This window comes from Ranitomeya variabilis, chromosome 3 (genome assembly GCF_051348905.1).
Source record: "Ranitomeya variabilis isolate aRanVar5 chromosome 3, aRanVar5.hap1, whole genome shotgun sequence".
Lineage (NCBI taxonomy): Eukaryota > Metazoa > Chordata > Amphibia > Anura > Dendrobatidae > Ranitomeya > Ranitomeya variabilis.
In genome coordinates this window covers 482,401,550-482,423,704 of record NC_135234.1, presented here as the reverse complement: position 1 = coordinate 482,423,704, position 22,155 = coordinate 482,401,550, and the positions used below count along the sequence as shown (strand labels likewise).

Sequence of the window (22,155 nt, the reverse complement as noted above, 5' to 3'; positions counted from 1 at the left end):
TCCCTGCGAAAAAAAAAAAGTACAAGCAATCAATTGTGAAAGCCAATATAATAACCCGAATGAAAATGTTGCATTGCGGTCCTGCATGACGTCCTTGCGTGATCCCACGCACTCAGATCCACTTCATTTTCATCCTCGAATATGGAGAATACACAGGTAATATAACAAAGAACTATTATGAGAAATGTTAGGGATCTATTTTATTAGCTTGGGATTTTATTTCCCGTTTCATAAACAGTAGAATAACTGCAGATGTACTATTTTGTCAAAGAAAAACCTTCTGATACTATAGAATAGGCCCTGGCACAAAAGCTCTTAATTGCATCAGTACAGTATGTTCCAGGTCTGATCTTATGGACTCCCTATGTTACAGTAATATGCCTGAACAAATACGTGCAGAGAACATTGCAAGATAACAATAATTACCCTCATCCACGCAGTAATGCACTTTAACCATTACATCTTACTAATAGAGCATTACATACAGCCCATTGTAGATAAGCTGCTGTAAATATGGCCGAACAGGTTCTACAAAAAGACCCCAAAACCTGTTCACACACAGATCTAACCAAGTGGAGCAACAAAACAGGCAATACAAGTCAGAGGAGCACGGAGCCTACTTATAATGGCTACACGCAAATTTGACAGGACATACGGTACATACAGCGGGGAAAAGTAGAATTTCATAGTGTGACAATTTTGCAAGTTTTCCCACCTACAAAGAATGGAGAGGTCTGTAATTTTTATAGTAGGTACACTTCAACTGTTCAACTGTGAGGGACAGAATCCATAAAAAAAAAAAATAAATTGATTTTTAAATAAATTGCATTTTATTGCATAAAATAAGTACCGTATTTGATCACCTACCAACAAGCATGAATTCTGGCTCTCAGACCTGTTAGTTTACCTTTAAAGGGAACCAGACAGCATATTAACGATATTAACCTGCACATTAACCGCATATATTATTTCCTGTGACAGGTTCCCTTTAAGAAGCCCTCCTACTCTGCACTCATTACATGTATCAATTGCATCTGTTTGAAGTAGTGTATAATAATTCTATAAGTACTGTATAATCCAGCAAAATGGATTGTTAAAAAAATAGTATATATGGACAAGCCACACAAAATCTAATCCAACACCTAGTAAAAACCACAGAGTCGTTTCAGACACCATCTTTACACATTGCAAAATACAATTGTAGTCCCTTCAGTGTGGTGATTTCATAGGAAATACAAGTTTTCACTAAACAAACAATCATGTGAGAAGACAGCTCCTAACGAAAGCAGAACACTTAAAATACTACAAATGTAACGTTGCTTTTTGTATTTTTATATACAGTACATAATCAGCAAGTACACCGATCGGAGCAAGTAAACCATAAACGTGAAGATAACACATGAAATACAGTGTTTACAAAGCATAGGAAAGTCAAGCATACACTTTCCATGAAGTCTACATAACACAGTACTATTGTAAACTCACAACGCAATAAAGTCACAGGTCGCTTTGTTGTAAAACGAGTCTAGACTTTCTGCAGCAACGTTCCGGATGCAGTTGGTATGACCTTGATATACAGTCATCAGTTAAGAGCTTGCACATTGCACAAACATACCAGTTGTGATGAAGAAGCATTAAATCTTACCTAAAATACATGAGTAGAAGAGGTTGTCCACTATATCATTGATGAACTGTCCTTCGGGTAGGCCATCATTGTGTGATTTGTCAGGGTCAGACACCCAGCACCCCCACCGATCAGCTGTGTCGGCGGGCGCAAATACTTTAATGAGGAGCTGCTCCATATTATGATAGTGACCACGGTTCGGTACTGCACATCCGTCTCCTATTGATTTGAATAGGAGGCGGATGTGTAATACCCTGCCACGGCCACTATCAGAAGACGGAGCAACTTTGGAATTGAGCACTTCCAGCCGCCACCGGCACAGAACAGCTGATCATCAGGGGTGCCAGGAATCGGACCACTACTGATCAGACATTGATGGCCTATCCCAAGGAAGGGTCATCAAAAATCAAGTAGTGGGAAAGCTCTTTAAAGGGAATCTGTCTTAGGCCGGGATCACACATACGCGAGATACGGCCAAGTCTCGCAGGTGAAATCCCTCCTCTGGCGCCGCCACTTGGGAGCGGAGCGTGCAGCTGCATGCGTTGCTGTGCGGCTGCACGCTCCGCTCCGGAGTTGCGGCGCCAGAGGAGGGATTTCACCTGCGAGACTCGGCCGTATATCGCGTATGTGTGATCCCGGCCTTACAGCAAGGCAGAAAGTCTGATTTCAGAGTTGTGCCACTGTGTAGAGGTTAAATCAGCAGACTTAAAAATGTAAAAAAATGTACAAATGAGGTTTTCAGAGCATGCTCGGATGCTAACAGAGTGTCTTCGGTGCGCTCGAAATTTATTTGAGTCCCCACAGCAGCATGTCTTGCGGCTGTTAGACAGCAGCAACACATGCAGGGATTGCCTAACAAACAGAGGAGTTGAACACATGCTTCGAGCATGCCCAATACACTCGGATAGCACACAAGCATACTTGCATAACACCTTATCTGAGCACATACAATCATCATTAAAGGCCAGCATTTTTATATATCAGAAACACAGTCTGCATCAAGTGCCAAACATTCTTAGGGTAGATTGCAGCGGTACACGATCACCTTGATGAATACAATTTCACTTTCAAATTACGACAGCAAACACAAATAATGCCAAACTTAGCAATCCAACATTTGCATTCAGTTACTAAGGAAAGAACAGCTAGTAATCCAATACAAACATGAAAAAGATCACTTTCTAGCTGTATGGTAGACACCGTACTTACCTCATTCACTAAGCATTAGGGCGAAGGCAGACGGTGGTACAAATCCGACTACAATGCATGGACTGGCCGTGGGTTTCCTCACCCGAGGGCGTCAGCTTTATATATTTCTATGCAGCTGCCACGCTCAAGTGGGAATAGCCATCAGCCAGTCCATGCACTGCAGTCAGATTTAATCGGCCGTACCCTTGAAGATGCTGCAAGACAAAGCTTTTCAGAAAGATGCTCGAGTTCCATGGGTCAAGACCCCCACAACTCAACATTAAAAGTGGCAGTAGATCCGCTTTTCTTCCAGCATTGTGGAGTTATATTTCCACACTGACTCCTTCAGAAATGGCTAGTAATTAGTAATAACTAATGTTACTTACAGATATTTTCATCTAAGGAGCTTAGAGTAGATACCCAATATATAAGGGATTTCTGTCAATTGCTTTGTAATTAATGTTGCTATATAAGTGAATAAAGTAAATACATAAATACGGATTTTGTGTCACCATTCGATTATTTCCATATTTGTGTTCGTTTTGTTTTTTTTAAAACAATTAGGGACCCAGAATAAAAAAAGATAAGAAATGCATTCATATTTGAAGCTTTTTAAAATTCCTATGAACATTGTTAAATTATACAATATTACTCGTTGTATGACTAAGGAATTTCTCACTTTATGCCTCGCCTTCTTCCAAGGCACAGTTGTTGCTTTATTCTTCCATAAGCAAAGATGTTCGAGGGAATGTTTTTCTGTTGGACAAGTTGTACTTCTGAATCACACCATGGGGAAACAGATCAAAGTGCGTGAAAAAAAAATAAAAAAAAAATACAACTCTCCAATTGTTTGGGGTTTTGCTGTTAAGGCCTTCATTGTGCAGTAAAAGTTACCTGGAAACGGGATTCTCCAGGTGCGTACAAATGTGGCTATATCAAAAAGTATTTTTGCCATTTAAATGATTACAAAAAAATGGGATAAAAATATATTTTTTTGTTTTGTGTTGCCATTTTCAAAGACCCACAGCACTTGTATTATTCCATTTATGGAATGAAAGCTTGTGTTTTTTCATGGTAAACTAAAGTTTACCTTGACACCAGCCTGGAGTATATGCAATGTTTTTATTGCTTTTAATTGCATTTTATTTTAGAAGGGTGGGGGTGGGGGAAAAACTACTGTTCATTTTTTTCCCTTTTACAGCCACAGCCGGAGCGCATGTCAGGCAAAGGCTTATGAAGACAAATACTATCCATTTTTATTTTACTCGCTTATATAGCTACATTATTTCCACTGCATTTTACAGACATCATCATTGTCCCCATTGGAGCTTACACTCAAATTCCCCATCAGTCTGTCTTCGAAAAGAAAAAAAAAATAAGTGGAGGGGGGAACCAGAGTATCCAGAGAAAAAAAATAAAAATGGTGCAAACATGGGGAGACCATACAAACTCTTTGCAGATGTGAGATTTGTTGAGCTTTCTACCCATGTCCCTAGCGCTGCAAGGCTACATACCTGTATATAATGTCTTGGTCAGGAGTTTACATGTCCAAATACGAGAAGGTATAAGTAACATCATATATTACATAAATTCATTTTTTAAAGCTGGGGTGGGCATATTTCTTCCGACTCCACCAATCCCACAGCAGTTTAATGCTATAACCCCTTCACGTTTTTTTTTTACCTGCACTGTAGCATGGGGAACTACTGTGCAAAATAACCTTTAAGTAATGAAGCCCTTTTATTTGCAAGCTCAGTAGGGTACTACCTAGCAGCTGGACCCACAACAATCAGGGATTGCACATTCCTTCACTTTTTGTGATGCAAATCATTCTTTCGCATTTTCATTACCAATGCATTTAAATGTAAGCACTCATTTTGGTTTCTTTTACTTTGGAGGAGCAGGAGTGGACTTGCCCAGAACTGCAGTTTCTAACCGTTTTAGGACCTAAAAATAACAACCAGTGAAGGAGAAGAATGAAGATTTTAAACCCAAGTTAGCCAAAATCATTATTTGGAGAGTAGTTGTAGCCAAAATACGTAATAAGTGATCAGTGTGCCGACTCCAAACTGAAGAGGGGTGTACTTCAATTATTTTACAGGCTGAAATACTAGGAAAGTATTCAGCATCATCATCTATTGTAGACGAGCTGAGTGCATGACGCCGGTACTGAGGCACACGCTCCCCTGCAGCTCCTCACTACAGAGCTGTGGGCCTCCACATAGTGCTCAGTGGTGTTACTGTGGTGTTACAAGAATTGTCTCCTCACTCGGGACACCCCCACTTACCACACTTATCAGAATATACGTTCCATTAATACCCAGCAGCTTATGGACAATCTCCACACATCTTTAGCCCCCATCTCCTCCCTCTCCTGCCCAGACTTAGCATTGTCACACTTCAATAATACACTGAAGAATGCCCTAGATGAAGCAGCACCTTCTACACGCAGAAAGACCCGACAGAGACAAGGACAGCCCTGGCACACTAAGCAAACACGCTTTCTTCAGCGTTGTTCAAGGTGTGCAGAGCGGCAGTGGAGAAAGTCTCTCTTAGCAGAAGACTTCATCCACTATAAGTTCATGCTCAAAACCTATAACTCTGCCCTTTATGTGGCCAAACAATCCTACTTCACCACCCTCATCACCTCACTATCCAACAACCCAAAACGACTTTTTGAAACCTTAAACTCCCTCCTGAAACCTAAAGTACAGGCCCCCATCACCAATCTCAGTGGTGAGGATCTGGCCACTTACTTCCTAGAAAAAAATCAACCACATCCATCTGGATATCTCAGCACAATCTCCTCAGTGCCTGGATCCCCTTCCCTGCCGCACCTCAAGCTCACTAGACATCTTTGAGCCTGTCTCAGAAGAAGAAGTTTCCAAGCTCCTCGCTTCTGCTCGGCCTACAACCTGCAACAGTGACCCCATTCCTTCACCTCTCCTGCAGTCTCTCTCACCAGTTGTCACCACTCACCTGACTAAAATATTTAACCTCTCTCTTTCTTCAGGTATCTTTCCCTCCTCATTTAAACATGCCATCATAACCCCTTTACTTAAAAAGCCATCCCTGGACCAGAACTGCACTGCTAACTACAGACCTGTATCTAACCTTTCCTTCATCTCTAAACTCCTGGAACGCTTAGTCCACTCCCGTCTAATCCACTATCTCTCGGAAAACTCTCTTCTTGACCCCTTAATCTGGTTTCCGCTCTTTACATTCCACTGAAACTGCCCTCACTAAAGTCTCTAATGACCTACTAACAGTTAAATCCAAAGGTCATTGCTCTCTGCTGATTCTCCTGGATCTCTCTGCCGCATTTGACACTGTGGATCACCAGCACCTTCTCACTATGCTCCGCGCCATAGGCCTCAAGGACACAGCCCTCTCCTGGTTCTCCTCCTACCTCTCTGACCGCTCCTTCACTGTATCTTTCGCCAGCTCCTCTTCCTCTCCTCGTCCCCTTACTATCGGGGTTCCGCAGGGCTCAGTCCTAGGCCCCCTCCTCTTCTCTCTATACACGGCCCCTATTGGACAAACAATCAGTAGATTTGGGTTCCAGTATCATCTCTATACTGATGACACCCAATTATACACTTCTTCCCCTGTCATCACCCCTACCCTAATTCAAAATACCAAGGATTGTCTGTCTGCTGTCTCTAACATCATGTCCTCCCTCTATCTGAAACTAAATCTCTCCAAAACGGAACTTCATGTGTTTCTCCCTTCTACTAACCTCTCTCTACCCAACATCGAAATTACCCTGGAGGGTTCAACCATAACTCCCAAGCAGCATGCCCGCTGTCTTGGGGTCATATTCGACACTGAACTTTCCTTTACTCCCTATATCCGATCACTCGCTCTTGTCACCTGCATCTTAAAAACATCTCCAGAATCCGACCTTTTCTCACCTTTGAAACTGCTAAGACTCTTACTGTCGCTCTTATTCATTCTCGTCTGGACTACTGCAACTCTCTTCTGATCGGTCTCCCTCTTACCAAACTTTCTCCTCGCCAATCCATCTTGAATGCGGCAGCCAGGGTCATATTTCTGTCTAACCGCTTCACCGATGCCTCCATCTTGTGCCAGTCATTACACTGGCTACCCATTCGCTACAGGGTCCAGTATAAACTCATCTCGCTCACCCACAAAGCTCTCCACAGTTCTGCACCGCCTTATATCTCCTCTCTCATCTCTGTCTATCGCCGTACACGTGCCCTCCGTTCTACAAACGACCTAAGGCTAACATCCCCCGTAATCCGAACCTCGCACCTCCGTCTACAAGACTTCTCTCGTGCTGCGCCAGCTCTCTGGAATGCACTTCCCCAGACGATCAGACTGATACCTAGCCCCGACCTATTCAAGCGCGCTCTAAAAACCCATCTCTTCAAACAAGCCTACCACATCAACTACTCAGTAAACTAACTTTGCCCTGTTCCCTCCTTCCAAATATCATTCTGAATCTGCACCCTACTATTCATCTGTCTCCACACCCTCCATGCACACGATAACTGCACTTGATACTTGACTATTGCACTTAAACACACGGGCTGATGACCGGATCATGCAGCTTTGTATGAAAATCCCTATGTATTATAATTGCCAGACCTGAAATAACAAGCACTTTGCACCTATTGTGTCCCCCCATTTCCTTGTAGATTGTAAGCTTGCGAGCAGGGACCTCACTCCTAATGTCACTGTTTAAATTGTCTTAACTTGTATTGAATTTGTCTGTATAAGTCCCCGCTTAATTGTAAAGTGCTGCGGAATATGTTGGCACTATATAAATAAAGATTATTATTATTACTCTACAAAGGTGGAAAGTCAGGCGCCATCTTGCTAGAGAAAAAAAAAAAAAGTATCCACAAAGATCGTCGATAAATGCTACTGCACTGTCGCCTCCGGCGTCATTTTGAGAGAGATTTTGTTTTATTTTCCTGAATAAATGTAGATCAGCAAATAAAATAATTAAATGCATATTATATATGCAATAATACTGCAGCGCAGAATCCGCTGCCTGCTGAATGTGATTTTTTTTTTTTTTTTTAAATACATATTATATTCAGTATGTAAAATAGGAGGCGGGTCACTGGGGGATCAGTGACCTGTCAGTCTGCAATATGAATACCTAATCAGAGCACCACATGAAGACCCCCACAGGCCGCCCTGGGGCACGAGCATATCATTAACTGAAAACTACAAATACAGATTAAACAACAACCACAAGACGGATGATACCAAAATACCATTTTAATAAGTATAATGGCGCTGACCTGACACTGTTAGGTTACTGAGCGCAATCCTGCTGACAGGTTCCCTTTAAGGGTATGTGCCCACGATCGGTAAACGCTGCATACTTGTGCCCATCCAACTGTTGCAGCATAGTGGATGGGGTTTAAGAAATCACATGCCCACTATGCGTCCAGACGCCTGCAGATCACCCGTGGAGACGGACATGCGGCGTGGCACTCCAGACTGCAGTATGTCAGTTTCTCTTGAAGAGAAATGTCACCCATAGAATGTATTGGACACAGTGAATCTGCATGGGTCAGTGAACACATGTGGATTCATCTGAAATCAAATAGATGGCAGCGCTTTGGATGCAGTAAATATGTGCTGGGTCCAAAGCGCTGCCAATTCCAGATTGCCTGCACATATCCCAACATACGGTAATCAAAATATATCGGATTTGCTTCAGAGTATTTCTTGCATCATAATAAATTTTTTTTGGTAGAAGCTGCAGAGATGTATTTCCGCACAGTGTAACATGCATGTTACCATTAATTTGCTTCAAAGAAAGGCACTAATATAGCTTATCACTGTATTACTGCACGGCCCATTTTAGTATTTGGGTATGGGTGGCTTTGACAATCTTTAGGGTATGTGTCCACGTTCAGGATTGCATCAGGATTTGGTCAGGATTTTCCATCAGTATTTGTAAGCCAAAAACAGGAGTGGAACAATTAGAGGAAAAGTTTAAAAGAAACATATGCACCACTTCTGTATTTATCACCCACTCCTGGTTTTGGCTTACAAATACTGATGGAAAATCCTGACCAAATCCTGATGCAATCCTGAACGTGGACACATACCCTTAGGAAGCACATGAGCATGTATTATGTTATTACCATAGAGCTGACACTTTTAGAAAATGTGCATCATGTTCATTGGTTATGACAACAATACAAAGTGAAGATTGCAAACAGTATACTAGACAAGCAGAGTAAAGTTGGGTTCACTTTGGTTTCGAAGTCCATACCACAAAGCATGGACTGGCCCCGCTTCTCCCGACGCCAAACTCTACAGCCTCATAGGCATACACTCCTCAACATGGAGATTGCACAGAATGGAAAAACAATTGAATTATGGAAACCACAGGATGGACATGTTCGTGATATGCAAACTATAAAAAAAAAAATTAGAAAATGGCAACAAGGTTTTCAAAAGCTATCAATTCATTATCAAGTGTGAGCAACATTCACAGAAATAATTTGCATCTCATTACCATGTCTATTGATCCTGCGATGTCCATAATTCCATGACTTCTCGGCTTTGCGACCTCACCCTTGAGGAGGGTATGACACTGCTGAGTGCATATCAAGAGTCTTGCGGCCAATTTGAGCACTGCAGTCCAAGCGCACACTACCAACACAGATTTGTGAAACTAACTTAATACACAAACTGTGATGGTATGATGGAAAGCACAGGGGTTTTTAGTTTTCTGCTTTTGTTTTCATCTTCCCGCCTTCCAGGAACCATAACACAGCTGTTACAGCAATGAACGGCATGTCTCTGCTGTATCAGAGGGCCCTGATGACAGTTTAAAGGAAACATGCCAAGTAAAAGAACACTATTAACCTGCAGATATGCGGTCAATCTGCAAGCTAATAGCCCTAAGACACCGCTCTCATGATGAGCCGGATATCAGTCAGCGCCGGAGGTACGGTTATAGCCACCGCTGCTAAAAGTTTTCACTAGAAAACTAGTTTGTTTTGAAATCATCAGTTCATTAGAATAGATTGCATCAAAATCTTGCTGGGCGCTCCAGGGATTCGCTGGATTCTGACCTGGGACTGGAGGGTATGTATGAGTTATGCCTACTAAGGCCAGTGGGCACAGCCTTGCTTCCATACTCTTGCATGGAGGCCACATCCTGTCTAATGACGCAGCTCACCAGTGGACGTGACTGACTAGAGGGCACGGCCTCGCACCATATAAGTGTATCGGAGCGAGGCCGCGCCCACTTGCCACGAGTATGCATAACACATACATAACCTCCTGCAGGCTTATCGATTTGGACAGGACAACCCCTTAAATATTTGCTCTGTTTTACAATTACACAAGTCTATTGGAGACTGGTACCATTATACCAAATTTGTTAACTCCTATTATTAAAAGCTGGCATAATAACACTTACAGAGTCTTAAGTATACTCCTGGAAACTACATAATACAGTCTCATTACTTCATGCTCCATTGGATGTTTTATGTACAGAGCAAAGCTTCTTAAGGGGGTAGAGTGCTGTACATATGTCTGTTCCCCAGAGGCGGAGCTACTATTGGGGTGAGTGGAAGCCCCAGCAAGGTGTTGAGGTTTTCAATGTGGTTGATGAACAGAGGGACATAAAAGAGCAGTTACTGCTAGCAGAAGAGCCAACATAACTATCAGTTTAGAATAGTGCTGAGTACTCCGTTCGCCTCTGGGGCAATCCTGTGCAGAATTCTGCTTTGTCATGTCTACGGTCACTCTACTGGGGATCAATGTGCGGTGTAGCAGCAGATTGGGCTAAGCTTTGCAAGTTTATCAGCTTAAAGGGGTTCTCATCTGTTAAAAATGTCAGGTCGCGTGTGAGATATTATATATATATATATATATATATATATATATATATATATATATATATATATATATATATATATATATATATATATATATATATATATATATATATATATCTATCTATTCTCTATCATATTAAAATATATACCCTTTGAATTTATGACAGCATTCAGTCTTTTTGGGTAGCAGTAGGACATCTAAAAGATGCCTCATCTCCTGTGTATAGCCATCTTCAGGCCAACCCACAGAACTTCAATTACGGTAGATTAAAATCTGGCTGATTTCAAAACATTGATCTTGCGAAGCCATTGTTGTATGCTTAAAGTTGTTGTCATGCTAAAATTATTCTTACGCCTTTTAGCACACAGGCCCTGTTGCAAAAGTGGCTGATATTTGGAATGGATTATAAATTCCTTCCATCTTGACTAAAGCCACTGTTTCAGTGGCCAACTAGTAGCCCCAAAGCATAATGCTGTCTCCATCAAGCTTAACTGTGGGTATGGTGTTCTTTTCACAATATGCAGTGTTGGCTTTAACCAAACATACCTTTAGAGATTATGTCCAAAAATTTCAACCTTTAGTCTCAGCCCATAATACATTTTCTAACATGCTTTTATTTTAGCATGTAGCATGACATCCAGTAGGTAATGTCAATGTTGTACCAAATTTAAGCCACTTCCTGATGACCATCATCACAGGGTTCCCTGTTATAACTAATGACTTGGAATTTTTTTTGTCTGAGAACTTTCAAAAATTAGATCCCGTTGCTGTGTTGCAAGCCGTTTGTGGACCATGCTGTAAAAAGCAATTAAAAAGTCAGGAAAATCCACTTAGAATAGTTAAACATTATAGTGTTGGTCAAAATCACTTTAAATGATGGCATCTGTGTACTGACAACTATTTAACATAAGTTTAAATTGGCTAATTGTGAACAAAACCACACCAATTAGGCTGCCGTCACACTAGCAGTATTTGGTCAGCATTTTATATCAGTATTTGTAAGCCAAAACCAGGTGTGGGTGATAAATGCAGAAGTGGTGCATATGTTTCTATTATACTTTTCCTCTGATTGTTCCACTCCTGGTTTTGGCTTACACATACTGATGTAAAATACTGACCAAATACTGCTAGTGTGACGGCAGCCTTAACCCCTTAAGCCCGTATGACGTACTATCCCGTCGAGGTGGGGTGGGCCTTAATTCCCGGTGACGGGATAGTACGTCATACGCGATCGGCCGCGCTCACGGGGGGAGCGCGGCCGATCGCGGCCGGGTGTCGGCTGCATATCGCAGCTGACATCCAGCACTATGTGCCAGGAGCGGTCACGGACCGCCCCCGGCACATTAACCCCCGGCACACCGCGATCAAACATGATCGCGGTGTACCGGCGGTACAGGGAAGCATCGCGCAGGGAGGGGGCTCCCTGCGGGCTTCCCTGAGACGATCGGTACAAGGTGATGTACTCACCTCGTACCGAACGTCTTCTCCCTGCAGGCCCCGGATCCAAAATGGCCGAGGGGCTGTATCCGGGTCCTGCAGGGAGCACTTCCGGGTCGGAGCAGGCTGCAGATGAAAGCTGCAGCCTGCTCCGATGAAAGTATGATCGCGGATCTGATAGAGTGCTGTGCACACTATCAGATCTGCGATCTGTGATGTCCCCCCCTGGGACAAAGTAAAAAAGTAAAAAAAAAAATTTCCACATGTGTAAAAAAAAAAAAAAAAAAATTCCTAAATAAATAATAATAAAAAAAAAAATATTATTCCCATAAATACATTTCTTTATCTAAAAAAAACAAACAAAAACAATAAAAGTACACATTTAGTATCGCCGCGTCCGTAACGACCCAACCTATAAAACTGGCCCACTAGTTAACCCCTTCAGTAAACACCGTAAGAAAAAAAAAAAAAAAAACGAGGCAAAAAACAACGCTTTATTACCATACCGCCGAACAAAAAGTGGAATAACACGCGATCAAAAAGACGGATATAAATAACCATGGTACCACTGAAAACGTCATCTTGTCCCGCAAAAAACGAGCCGCCATACAGCATCATCAGCAAAAAAATTAAAAAGTTATAGTCCTCAGAATAAAGCGATGCCAAAATAATTATTTTTTCTATAAAATAGTTTTTATCGTATAAAAGCGTCAAAACATAAAAAAATGATATAAATGAGATATCGCTGTAATCGTACTGACCCGAAGAATAAAACTGCTTTATCAATTTTACCAAACGCGGAACGGTATAAACGCCTCCCCCAAAAGAAATTCATGAATAGCTGGTTTTTGGTCTTTCTGCCTCACAAAAATCGGAATAAAAAGCGATCAAAAACTGTCACGTGTCCGAAAATGTTACCAATAAAAACGTCAACTCGTCCCGCAAAAAACAAGACCTCACATGACTCTGTGGACCAAAATGTGGAAAAATTATAGGTCTCAAAATGTGGAGACGCAAAAACTTTTTTGCTATAAAAAGCGTCTTTTAGTCTGGTTTCACACTTGCGTTTTTATCTGCATGCGTTTTTTAAAAAAACCGCATGTGTGAAAAAATGCATGTAAACGCGGTAAAACGCATGCGTTTTTATAGAAAAACACAAGAAAACAAGAAAAAAACAAAAAACCCTAACCCTACCCCTAACCTGAAATACGTGGCACTGAAATACGTGGCACTGAAATATACGTTTATATACGTATATAAGTGCCACGATATTTCAGTGGCCACGTATATAAGTGCCACGTATTTCAGTGCCACGTATTTCAGTGCCACGTATTTCAGTGCCACGTATTTCAGTGCCACGTATTTCAGTGCCACGTATTTCCGTGCCACGTATTTCCGTGCCACGTATTTCCGTGCCACGTATTTCCGTGCCACGTATTTACGTGCCACGTATTTACGTGCCACGTATTTACGTGCCACGTATTTACGTGCCACGTATTTACGTGCCACGTATTTTTCAGTGCCTGAAATACGTGGCACTGAAATTCGTGGCACTGAAATTCGTGGCACTGAAATATCGTGGCACTGAAATATCGTGGCACTGAAGTATTTACGTGCCACGTATTTTTCAGTGCCTGAAATACGTGGCACTGAAATACGTGGCACTGAAATACGTGGCACTGAAATACGTGGCACTGAAATACGTGGCACTGAAATATCGTGGCACTGAAATACGTGGCACTGAAATACGTGGCACTGAAATACGTGGCACTGAAATACGTGGCTCTTAAATACGTGGCACTTATATACGTGGCACTTATGACTGTCAGAAAATGTTCAGTAAACGGTTAGGGGTGAGGTTAGGGGTAGGGTTTCAGGTAGAATTGGGGAGCTTCCACTGTTCAGGCACATCAGGGGCTCTCCAAACGCGACATGGCGTCCAATCTCAATTCCAGCCAATTCTGCGTTGAAAAAATCGTAGTTACTTACCGATAACGGTATTTCTCTGATCCCATGATGGCACCACGGAGAGAGGGGTCCGCCCCCAGGGACAGGAAACCTACAGGTGAAAAAGGGCGTACCTCTCTCCCACATCAGTTGGTTAACAGAGCCTTATACAGAACTTCAGCTGCAATTTGATATTTACACAAATTAAACTTAACAATTTTTTACTTAACAGAGGCACCGTGACTAAAGGTAACTAACTATACATTATAGTGTGCACACCTGTGTGTGAAAAGGGAGGGAATATACGGGTGCCATCATGGGATCAGAGAAATACCGTTATCGGTAAGTAACTACGATTTTCTCTATCCCCATGATGGCACCACGGAGAGATTTACATAGATTGTAATTTTTTAGGGAGGGACCACTGCCTCTAGAACCCTTCGACCAAAGGTGAGATCAGAGGAGGTCAAGTCTAAGCGGTAGTGTCTGAAAAATGTAGACTGGGAAGACCAAGTGGCCGCTCTACATATCTGTTGTATTGAAGCGCCCGCTCTTTCCGCCCAGGATGATGCCACTGCTCTGGTCGAGTGCGCTTTTATATTCTCCGGGATGGCCGTCCCGCTGGAAGAGTAGGATAGGGCGATGGCATCTCTTATCCACCTCGCTAGCGTAGCTTTTGACGCTTTCTGTCCCTTCCGTGGACCCTGGAAGCAGACAAACAGAGCCCTATCCTTCCTGCACTCTCTAGTGGCTGACAAGTATTGGAGTAGGCACCTCCTAACATCAAGGGTATGTAGTGTTTTTTCTCCCTCATTCTTGGGGTTGGGACAGAATGAGGGCAGGGAGACCTCTTGTGTCCTGTGAAATTGAGACGCGACTTTTGGGAGGTAAGCCGGGTCCGTTTTTAGAATGACTCTGTCCTCAAGAATTTGAGTGAAGGGAGGGCCCGCGGACAATGCTTGTATGTCACTAACGCGACGGGCTGAGGTTAGGGCCACTAAGAGTGTTGTTTTTAAAGATAGAATCTTTAGGGGTGCGTCTGCCAAGGGCTCAAAAGGAGATTTGGTTAGTGCATTTAGAACAAGGTTTAGATCCCATGGAGGGGCATTATGCAAAGGAACCGGTTTTAATCTACCCGAGGCTTTGATGAATCTCACGATCCATCGGTTTCTGGCTAGATCATAATTATATAGTGCTCCCAAGGCTGCTACCTGAACTTTTAGAGTACTCGTAGCTAGCCCTTTTTCCAAACCCTTTTGCAGGAATTCGAGAATCTTATCTATTGGGATTTCCCCCCCTGGGTCAACCCCTGATACAGACATGAATTTTTTCCACACTTTGCCGTATATTTTGGTGGTTACGGGTTTCCTACTCTGTAGTAATGTGGACACCAGGTTGGATGAAAACCCTTTGCTGCTTAATAGCTTCCTTTCAAAAGCCAGGCTGTCATATGTAGGCTTTTCACATTGGGGTGACACACTGGGCCCTGGGATAACAGATTTTGCGTGTCTGGTAGAACCCACGGACTGTCTAAGGACATCTTTCTCAGCCAAGAAAACCATATCCTGCGAGGCCAGAATGGAGCTATGATTATCACTGTTGCTCCCTCCTCCCGAATTTTCCTCAAGACTAGGGGAATGAGGGATATTGGAGGGAACGCGTAGGAGAGGCGATAGTTCCAGGGGACTGTGAGAGCGTCCAGAGCTACTGGCCCTCCCCGGGGGTCGATTGAGCAGAACTTCCTCACTTTCCGATTCTGAAAGTCCGCAAATAGGTCTATTTCTGGCTCTCCCCAACGTTTCACTATTTGGTTGAATACCGACTGTTTCAGCTCCCACTCCCCCTGTCTCAAGCGTGTTCTGCTGAGGAAGTCTGCGGTCTGGTTTTCTGAACCCTTTATGTAAAGGGCTGTTAGGGACTTCAGATTGTGTTCTGCAATGTAGAAGATAGACCGGGTTTCTTCCATCAGTGTTTGTGACCTGGTGCCCCCTTGGTGGTTTAGGTATGCTACCACTACCTGATTGTCCGAAAAGACTTTTACGTGGTGGGAGCGGATGATGTTTTGGAAGTGTATTAGGGCGAGTTTTACCGCTAGCAGTTCTTTCATATTTGATGAGGTTAGCTCCTGATTTTTGTTCCAGTTCCCTTGTGTCACCTGACCGTCTATATGAGCACCCCACCCCCAGGGGCTTGCATCGGTCGTTAGGATTTTCTCTGTTGGTAGTGACCAGGGGACCCCCTTGGTAAGATTTATCGGATCTGCCCACCACTGTAGGGAGTGTATCGTAGTTGGTGATATGCTTAACCGCCCGTCTAAATTTCCTCCCAGACACAGGCTTGAACTTAAAGTCTCCCATTGTAAGTCTCGGGAATGGCATTGTGCCCACTGCACTGCCGGGATACAGGATGTCATGGAGCCCAGCAGGGACATGGCTTTCCTGAGTGTGGTGACTGGGGATGATGACAACTGTACCGCTGCCTGTGTCATCTTTTGAATCTTCCCCTGAGGAAGATAACACGTTTGTGTGGTCGAGTCGAGGACTATCCCCAAGTACTCCTGTACCTGTGATGGGACTACTTTGGATTTGGTAAGGTTCAACAGCCAACCTAGGCTTGACAGAGAAGTCATAACCAAATCCAACTGCTGTTTGCAGTGATGGAATGATGTCCCTGCCACAAGGAGGTCGTCCAGGTATGGGACTATCAGGATATTCTGCTCTCGTATATGAGCCATCACTTCCGACATTAGTTTCGTGAATACCCGGGGTGCGATAGCTAACCCAAAAGGGAGGGCCCGAAACTGATAATGTTTCACCTCCCCCTGGATATTCACTGCCAGCCGGAGGTACTTTTGATGATCCTTGTGGATCGGTACATGATAGTATGCATCTCGTAGGTCTAGAACAGTCATGAAACACCTGGGAAAGAGTATTTTTACGCAAGATTTTATTGTCTCCATTTTGAAGTGTGGGATCTCGAGAAAACTGTTTAACTTTTTGAGATTTATTATTGTCCTGTATGATCCATCTGGCTTCTTTCGGAGGAAGAGGGGAGAGTAGAAGCCCATGCCTCTTTCCTGGTGAGGGACTTCCTGTAGGACTTCCTTCTGGACTAGGCCTAGAATCTCTTCCTGAAGAGCCGACTGTTCTTGAGACTGTCTCTGTGGTGTCACCATGAAGAGGTTGTTGGGGGGAATGCGGAACTTTAGCTTGAGCCCTTCTCGTACTATGCCTAGTATCCAGGGGCTGCTTGAAATTTTTTCCCAGGCTGGGAGGAACTCTGTTAGTCTCCCGCCAACCTGGGGGACACCTTCATTGAGTTTTCTTGTTGTCGGGAGTGGGTTTGTTGAATAGGAACCCTCTGGTTTTATTTCTTTTTTCCTCCCATGTTTCTTTGTTCCCTTTCGGAGGTTTTCTCCGCATAAATTTTTTATTCCGAAAGGAACGTCTGTATGATTGGTTGGGGAAACCAGGGAAAGACTTTTTCTTGTCCTCGGCTTTCTCGAGGATGTCATCTAGCGTTGTGCCGAACAAGAATTCCCCCTCACAGGGTATTGAACATAGTTTTGTCTTTGTCTGAAGGTCCCCTGGCCAACATTTTAGCCACAGGGCACGTCTTGCGGCGTTCGAAAAGGCGGCAGCCCTGGCTGCTAGTCTGGCTGAGTCTACAGATGCATCCGCCAAAAAGGCTGCTGCACCTTTCATTACGGACACTGATTTTTGAATCGTGTCTCTAGAGACTTTTCCTTTTAATTGGGAATCCAAGTGCTCAAGCCACACCATTAGCGCGCGAGCTGTGCAGGTGGCCGCGACCGCTGGTTTAAGTCCGCCTCCTGCCGCTTCCCAAGAGTTTTTTAGAAAAACCTCGGCTTTTTTGTCCATCGGATCTTTTAAGGTACCCATGTCCTCAAAAGGTAGGGCAAACTTTTTTGAGGCCTTTGCTATGGCCACATCTAATTTTGGTGCCTTACTCCAGGATGAGCAGGCTGGGTCATCAAACGGGTATTTTCTTTTGGGGGTGAGGAGAGCTTTTTTGTCTGGTTTTTTCCACTCTCTTTTAATTAGAGAGTGAATTTTCTCATTTACTGGAAATGCTCTTTTTCTTTTTTGTTCCAGACCGCTGAACATTATGTCCTGCGCTGTTTTTTTAGGTCGCTCCTCCACTAGACCCATTGTTGCTCTGACCGCTTTCACTAAAGCGTCTGTTTCCTCGATAGGGAAGCAACTGCGCCCCCCCTCAGAGGATACTGAAGAGGTGTCAGAATCTGACGAATTATTCGAGTCAGATAGTTCACTCTCTGACTCGTCCGCACTGGATACGGGGGACTCAGGTGTTTTCTTATGTTTTTTCTTTGTGGCTTTAATGCCTTTAATGGCACTTTCCACCTGGCTTTTTATTAGTGACTTTAATTCGGATGCAAATGATGGGGTTTCCTCCTGAATCGTCTTTTTTATACAGACGCTGCATAGTCTCTTCTCCCAGGAGGAAGGCAGCTCGTCTGAACATATGGCACATTCTCTGTGCTTAGTTTTGGCTGTACTTTTCCTCCCCTAGAACAGAAAGAGCCCTACATTAAAGTCAGCACTTTCACGTAGATCACTCACCCCCTGTGGATCAGAGATACCGTCTCAGGCCTGGTGACTGTATCCGCTGGAATCGTCGCCGGCCGTGTGGTTTTTGCAGACCCCCGACTGCGTTGAGACTCTGATCGTCCGCTGCTGCTGCGCTGTACAGAGGACGAGTTTCCTTTGCGCTGCTGCTGTGGGTGCAGACGCCGCTGCACTTGTGCCTGCTCAGGAGATCGCTGGACGGCTTCCTGCATAACCTGCTGCTCGCTTTCGCTCATGGTGGCCTCCGCACTGTAAGGTGCACTTGGAGTTTGAATTTGCCACCATTTTCCCTGTGCTGGCGTTGCTTTTATGCATTAGTGCCGGCGAAACCGGAAGTGACTGTTTGCGCATGCGCCCGCCCAACTTCCGGTTCTCTGCCAGCTTCACATGAGGGAATGAATGTACTGGGACGCCGGCGCGCGCGCAGTAGCGCTGCGTTTTCGCGATGATGGCGCCGGTGAGCGCACCAGCGCTCCATTACCGACGCCCACACCGATTTACCGGTAATTACGCCGGTGTCCTCTGGCCCGTCTTACTTGGCCTTTTATGGAAAGATAGCCGCCGCTACCTCCATATTATCATTAAGAGTCCTCCGGTGACCGCCGTCACCTGCTCCTTACCCCCCCTCTCTTTTTTTTTTTTTTTTTTTTTCATGGAAGGCAGACTGGATCCTTTCACTGCCTTCCTCCACTCACCCATGAGGCCCGCCGACCCCTGTGGTGGTGCTTCAGGAAAGGGAGAAAAAAGAGGAAAAAAACCGCTTGATCCAGCCGTAACAGGGCGCCCCCTGTTAGAAAGTCGACTGCATCAGCCCCTGGAACTCCACGAAGAATCCTTCAGGTACGTGCTGTAGGTTCCCCGTCAGGGACAGGAAACCAACTGATGTGGGAGAGAGGTACGCCCTTTTTCACCTGTAGGTTTCCTGTCCCTGGGGGCGGACCCCTCTCTCCGTGGTGCCATCATGGGGATAGAGAAAGTAAAACAGTGCTCCTTCCCTTCCGAGCTCTCCCGTGCGTCCAAAAAGGGGTTTACCCCAACATATGGGGTATCAGCGTACTAGGGACAAATTGAACAACAACTTCTGGGGTCCAAGTTCTCTTGTTATCCTTGGGAAAATAAAAATTTGGGGGGCTAAAAATCATTTTTGTGGGAAAAAACATATGTTTTATTTTCACGGCTCTGCGTTGTAAACTGTAGTGAAACACTTGGGGGTTCAAAGTTCTCACAACACATCTAGATAAGTTCCTTGGGAGGTCTACTTTCCAATATGGGGTCACTTGTGGGGGGTTTGTACTGTTTGGGTACATCAGGGGCTCTGCAAATGCAACGTGACGCCTGCAGACCAATCCATTTAAGTCTGCATTCCAAATGGCGCTCCTTCCCTTCCGAGCTCTGTCATGCGCCCAAACAGTGGTTCCCCCCCACATAGGGGGTATCAGCGTACTCAGGACAAATTGGACAACAACTTTTAGGGTCCAATTTATCCTGATACCCTTGTGAAAATACAAAACTGGGGGCTAAATTTCATTTTTGTGAAAAAAAAAAAATATTATTTTCACGGCTCTGCGTTATAAACTGTAGTGAAACACTTGGGGGTTCAAAGTTCTCACAACACATCTAGATAAGTTCCTTGGGGGGTCTAGTTTCCAATATGGGGTCACTTGTGGGGGGTTTGTACTGTTTGGGTACATCAGGGGCTCTGCAAATGCAACGTGACGCCTGCAGACCAATCCATTTAAGTCTGCATTCCAAATGGCGCTCCTTCACTTCCGAGCTCTGTCATGCGCCCAAACAGTGGTCCCCCCCCACAAATGGGGTATCAGCGTACTCCAGACAAATTGGACAACAACTTTTGGGGTCCAATTTATCCTGATACCCTTGTGAAAATACAAAACTTGGGGGCTAAAAAATCATTTTTGTGAAAAAAAAAAATATTTTTATTTTCACGGCTCTGCGTTATAAACTGTAGTGAAACACTTGGGGGTTCAAAGCTCTCAAAACACATCTAGATAAGTTCCTTAGGGGGTCTACTTTCCAAAATGGTGTCACTTGTGGGGGGGTTTAATGTTTAGGCACATCAGGGGCTCTCCAAACGCAACATGGCATCCCATCTTAATTCCAGTCAATTTTGCATTGAAAAGTCAAATGGCGCTCCTTCCCTTCTGAGCTCTGCCCTGCGCCCAAACAATGGTTTACACCCACATATGGGGTATCAGTGTACTCAGGACAAATTGCACAACAATTTTTGGGGTCCAATTTCTTCTCTTACCCTTGGGAAAATAAAAAATTGGGGGTGAAAAGATCATTTTTGTGAAAAAATATGATTTTTTATTTTTACGGCTCTGCATTATAAACTTCTGTAAAGCACTTGTTGGGTCAAAGTGCTCACCACACATCTAGATAAGTTCCTTAGGGGGTCTACTTTCCAAAATGGTGTCACTTGTTAGGGGTTTCAATGTTTAGGCACATCAAGGGCTCTCTAAATGCAACATGGCGTCCCATCTCAATTCCAGTCAATTTTGCATTGAAAAGTCAAATGGCGCTCCTTCCCTTCCGAGCTCTGCCCTGCGCCCAAACAATGGTTTACACCCACATATGGGGTATCAGCGTACTCAGGACAAATTGCACAACAATTTTTGGGGTCCAATTTCTTCTCTCACCCTTGGGAAAATAAAAAATTGGGGGTGAAAAGATCATTTTTGTGAAAAAATATGATTTTTTATTTTTACGGCTTTGCATTATAAACTTCTGTAAAGCACTTGTTGGGTCAAAGTGCTCACCACACATCTAGATAAGTTCCTTAGGGGGTCTACTTTCCAAAATGGTGTCACTTGTTAGGGGTTTCAATGTTTAGGCACATCAGGGGCTCTCCAAATGCAACATGGCGTCCCATCTCAATTCCAGTCAATTTTGCATTGAAAAGTCAAATGGCGCTCCTTTGCTTCCAAGCTCTGCCATGCGCCCAAACTGTGGTTTACCCCCACATATGGGGTATCAGCGTACTCAGGACAAATTGTACAACAACTTTTGGGGTCTATTTTCTCCTGTTACCCTTGGTAAAATAAAACAAATTGGAGCTGAAATAAATTTTGTGTGAAAAAAAGTTAAATGTTCATTTTTATTTAAACATTCCAAAAATTCCTGTGAAACACCTGAAGGGTTAATAAACTTCTTGAAAGTGGTTTTGAGTACCTTGAGGGGTGCAGTTTTTAGAATGGTGTCACACTTGGGTATTTTCTATCATATAGACCCGTCAAAATGACTTCAAATGAGATGTGGTCCCTAAAAAAAAATGGTGTTGTAAAAATGAGAAATTGCTGGTCAACTTTTAACCCTTATAACTCCGTCACAAAAAAAAATTTTGGTTCCAAAATTGTGCTGATGTAAAGTAGACATGTGGAAAATGTTATTTATTAAGTATTTTGTGTGACATATGTCTGTGATTTAAGGGCATAAAAATTCAAAGTTGGAAAATTGCGAAATTTTCCAAATTTTCGCCAAATATTC

General features: G+C 43.7%; 2 protein-coding genes across 3 annotated transcripts in view; both read right to left on the bottom strand.

The window, feature by feature from the left end:
• Positions 1-22,155, bottom strand: part of PRPS2 (phosphoribosyl pyrophosphate synthetase 2) — a 95,117-nt gene that overhangs the window by 53,045 nt on the left and 19,917 nt on the right. The gene's annotated exons all lie outside the window — the stretch shown is intronic.
• LOC143817555 (uncharacterized) lies at positions 1,482-18,884 on the bottom strand. The gene is made up of 3 exons (XM_077299049.1): positions 18,663-18,884; positions 17,508-18,588; positions 1,482-1,567 (listed from the first exon to the last, which is right to left on the bottom strand). Exons 1-3 carry the CDS (start codon positions 18,882-18,884, stop codon positions 1,482-1,484), a joined length of 1,389 nt encoding a protein of 462 aa, XP_077155164.1.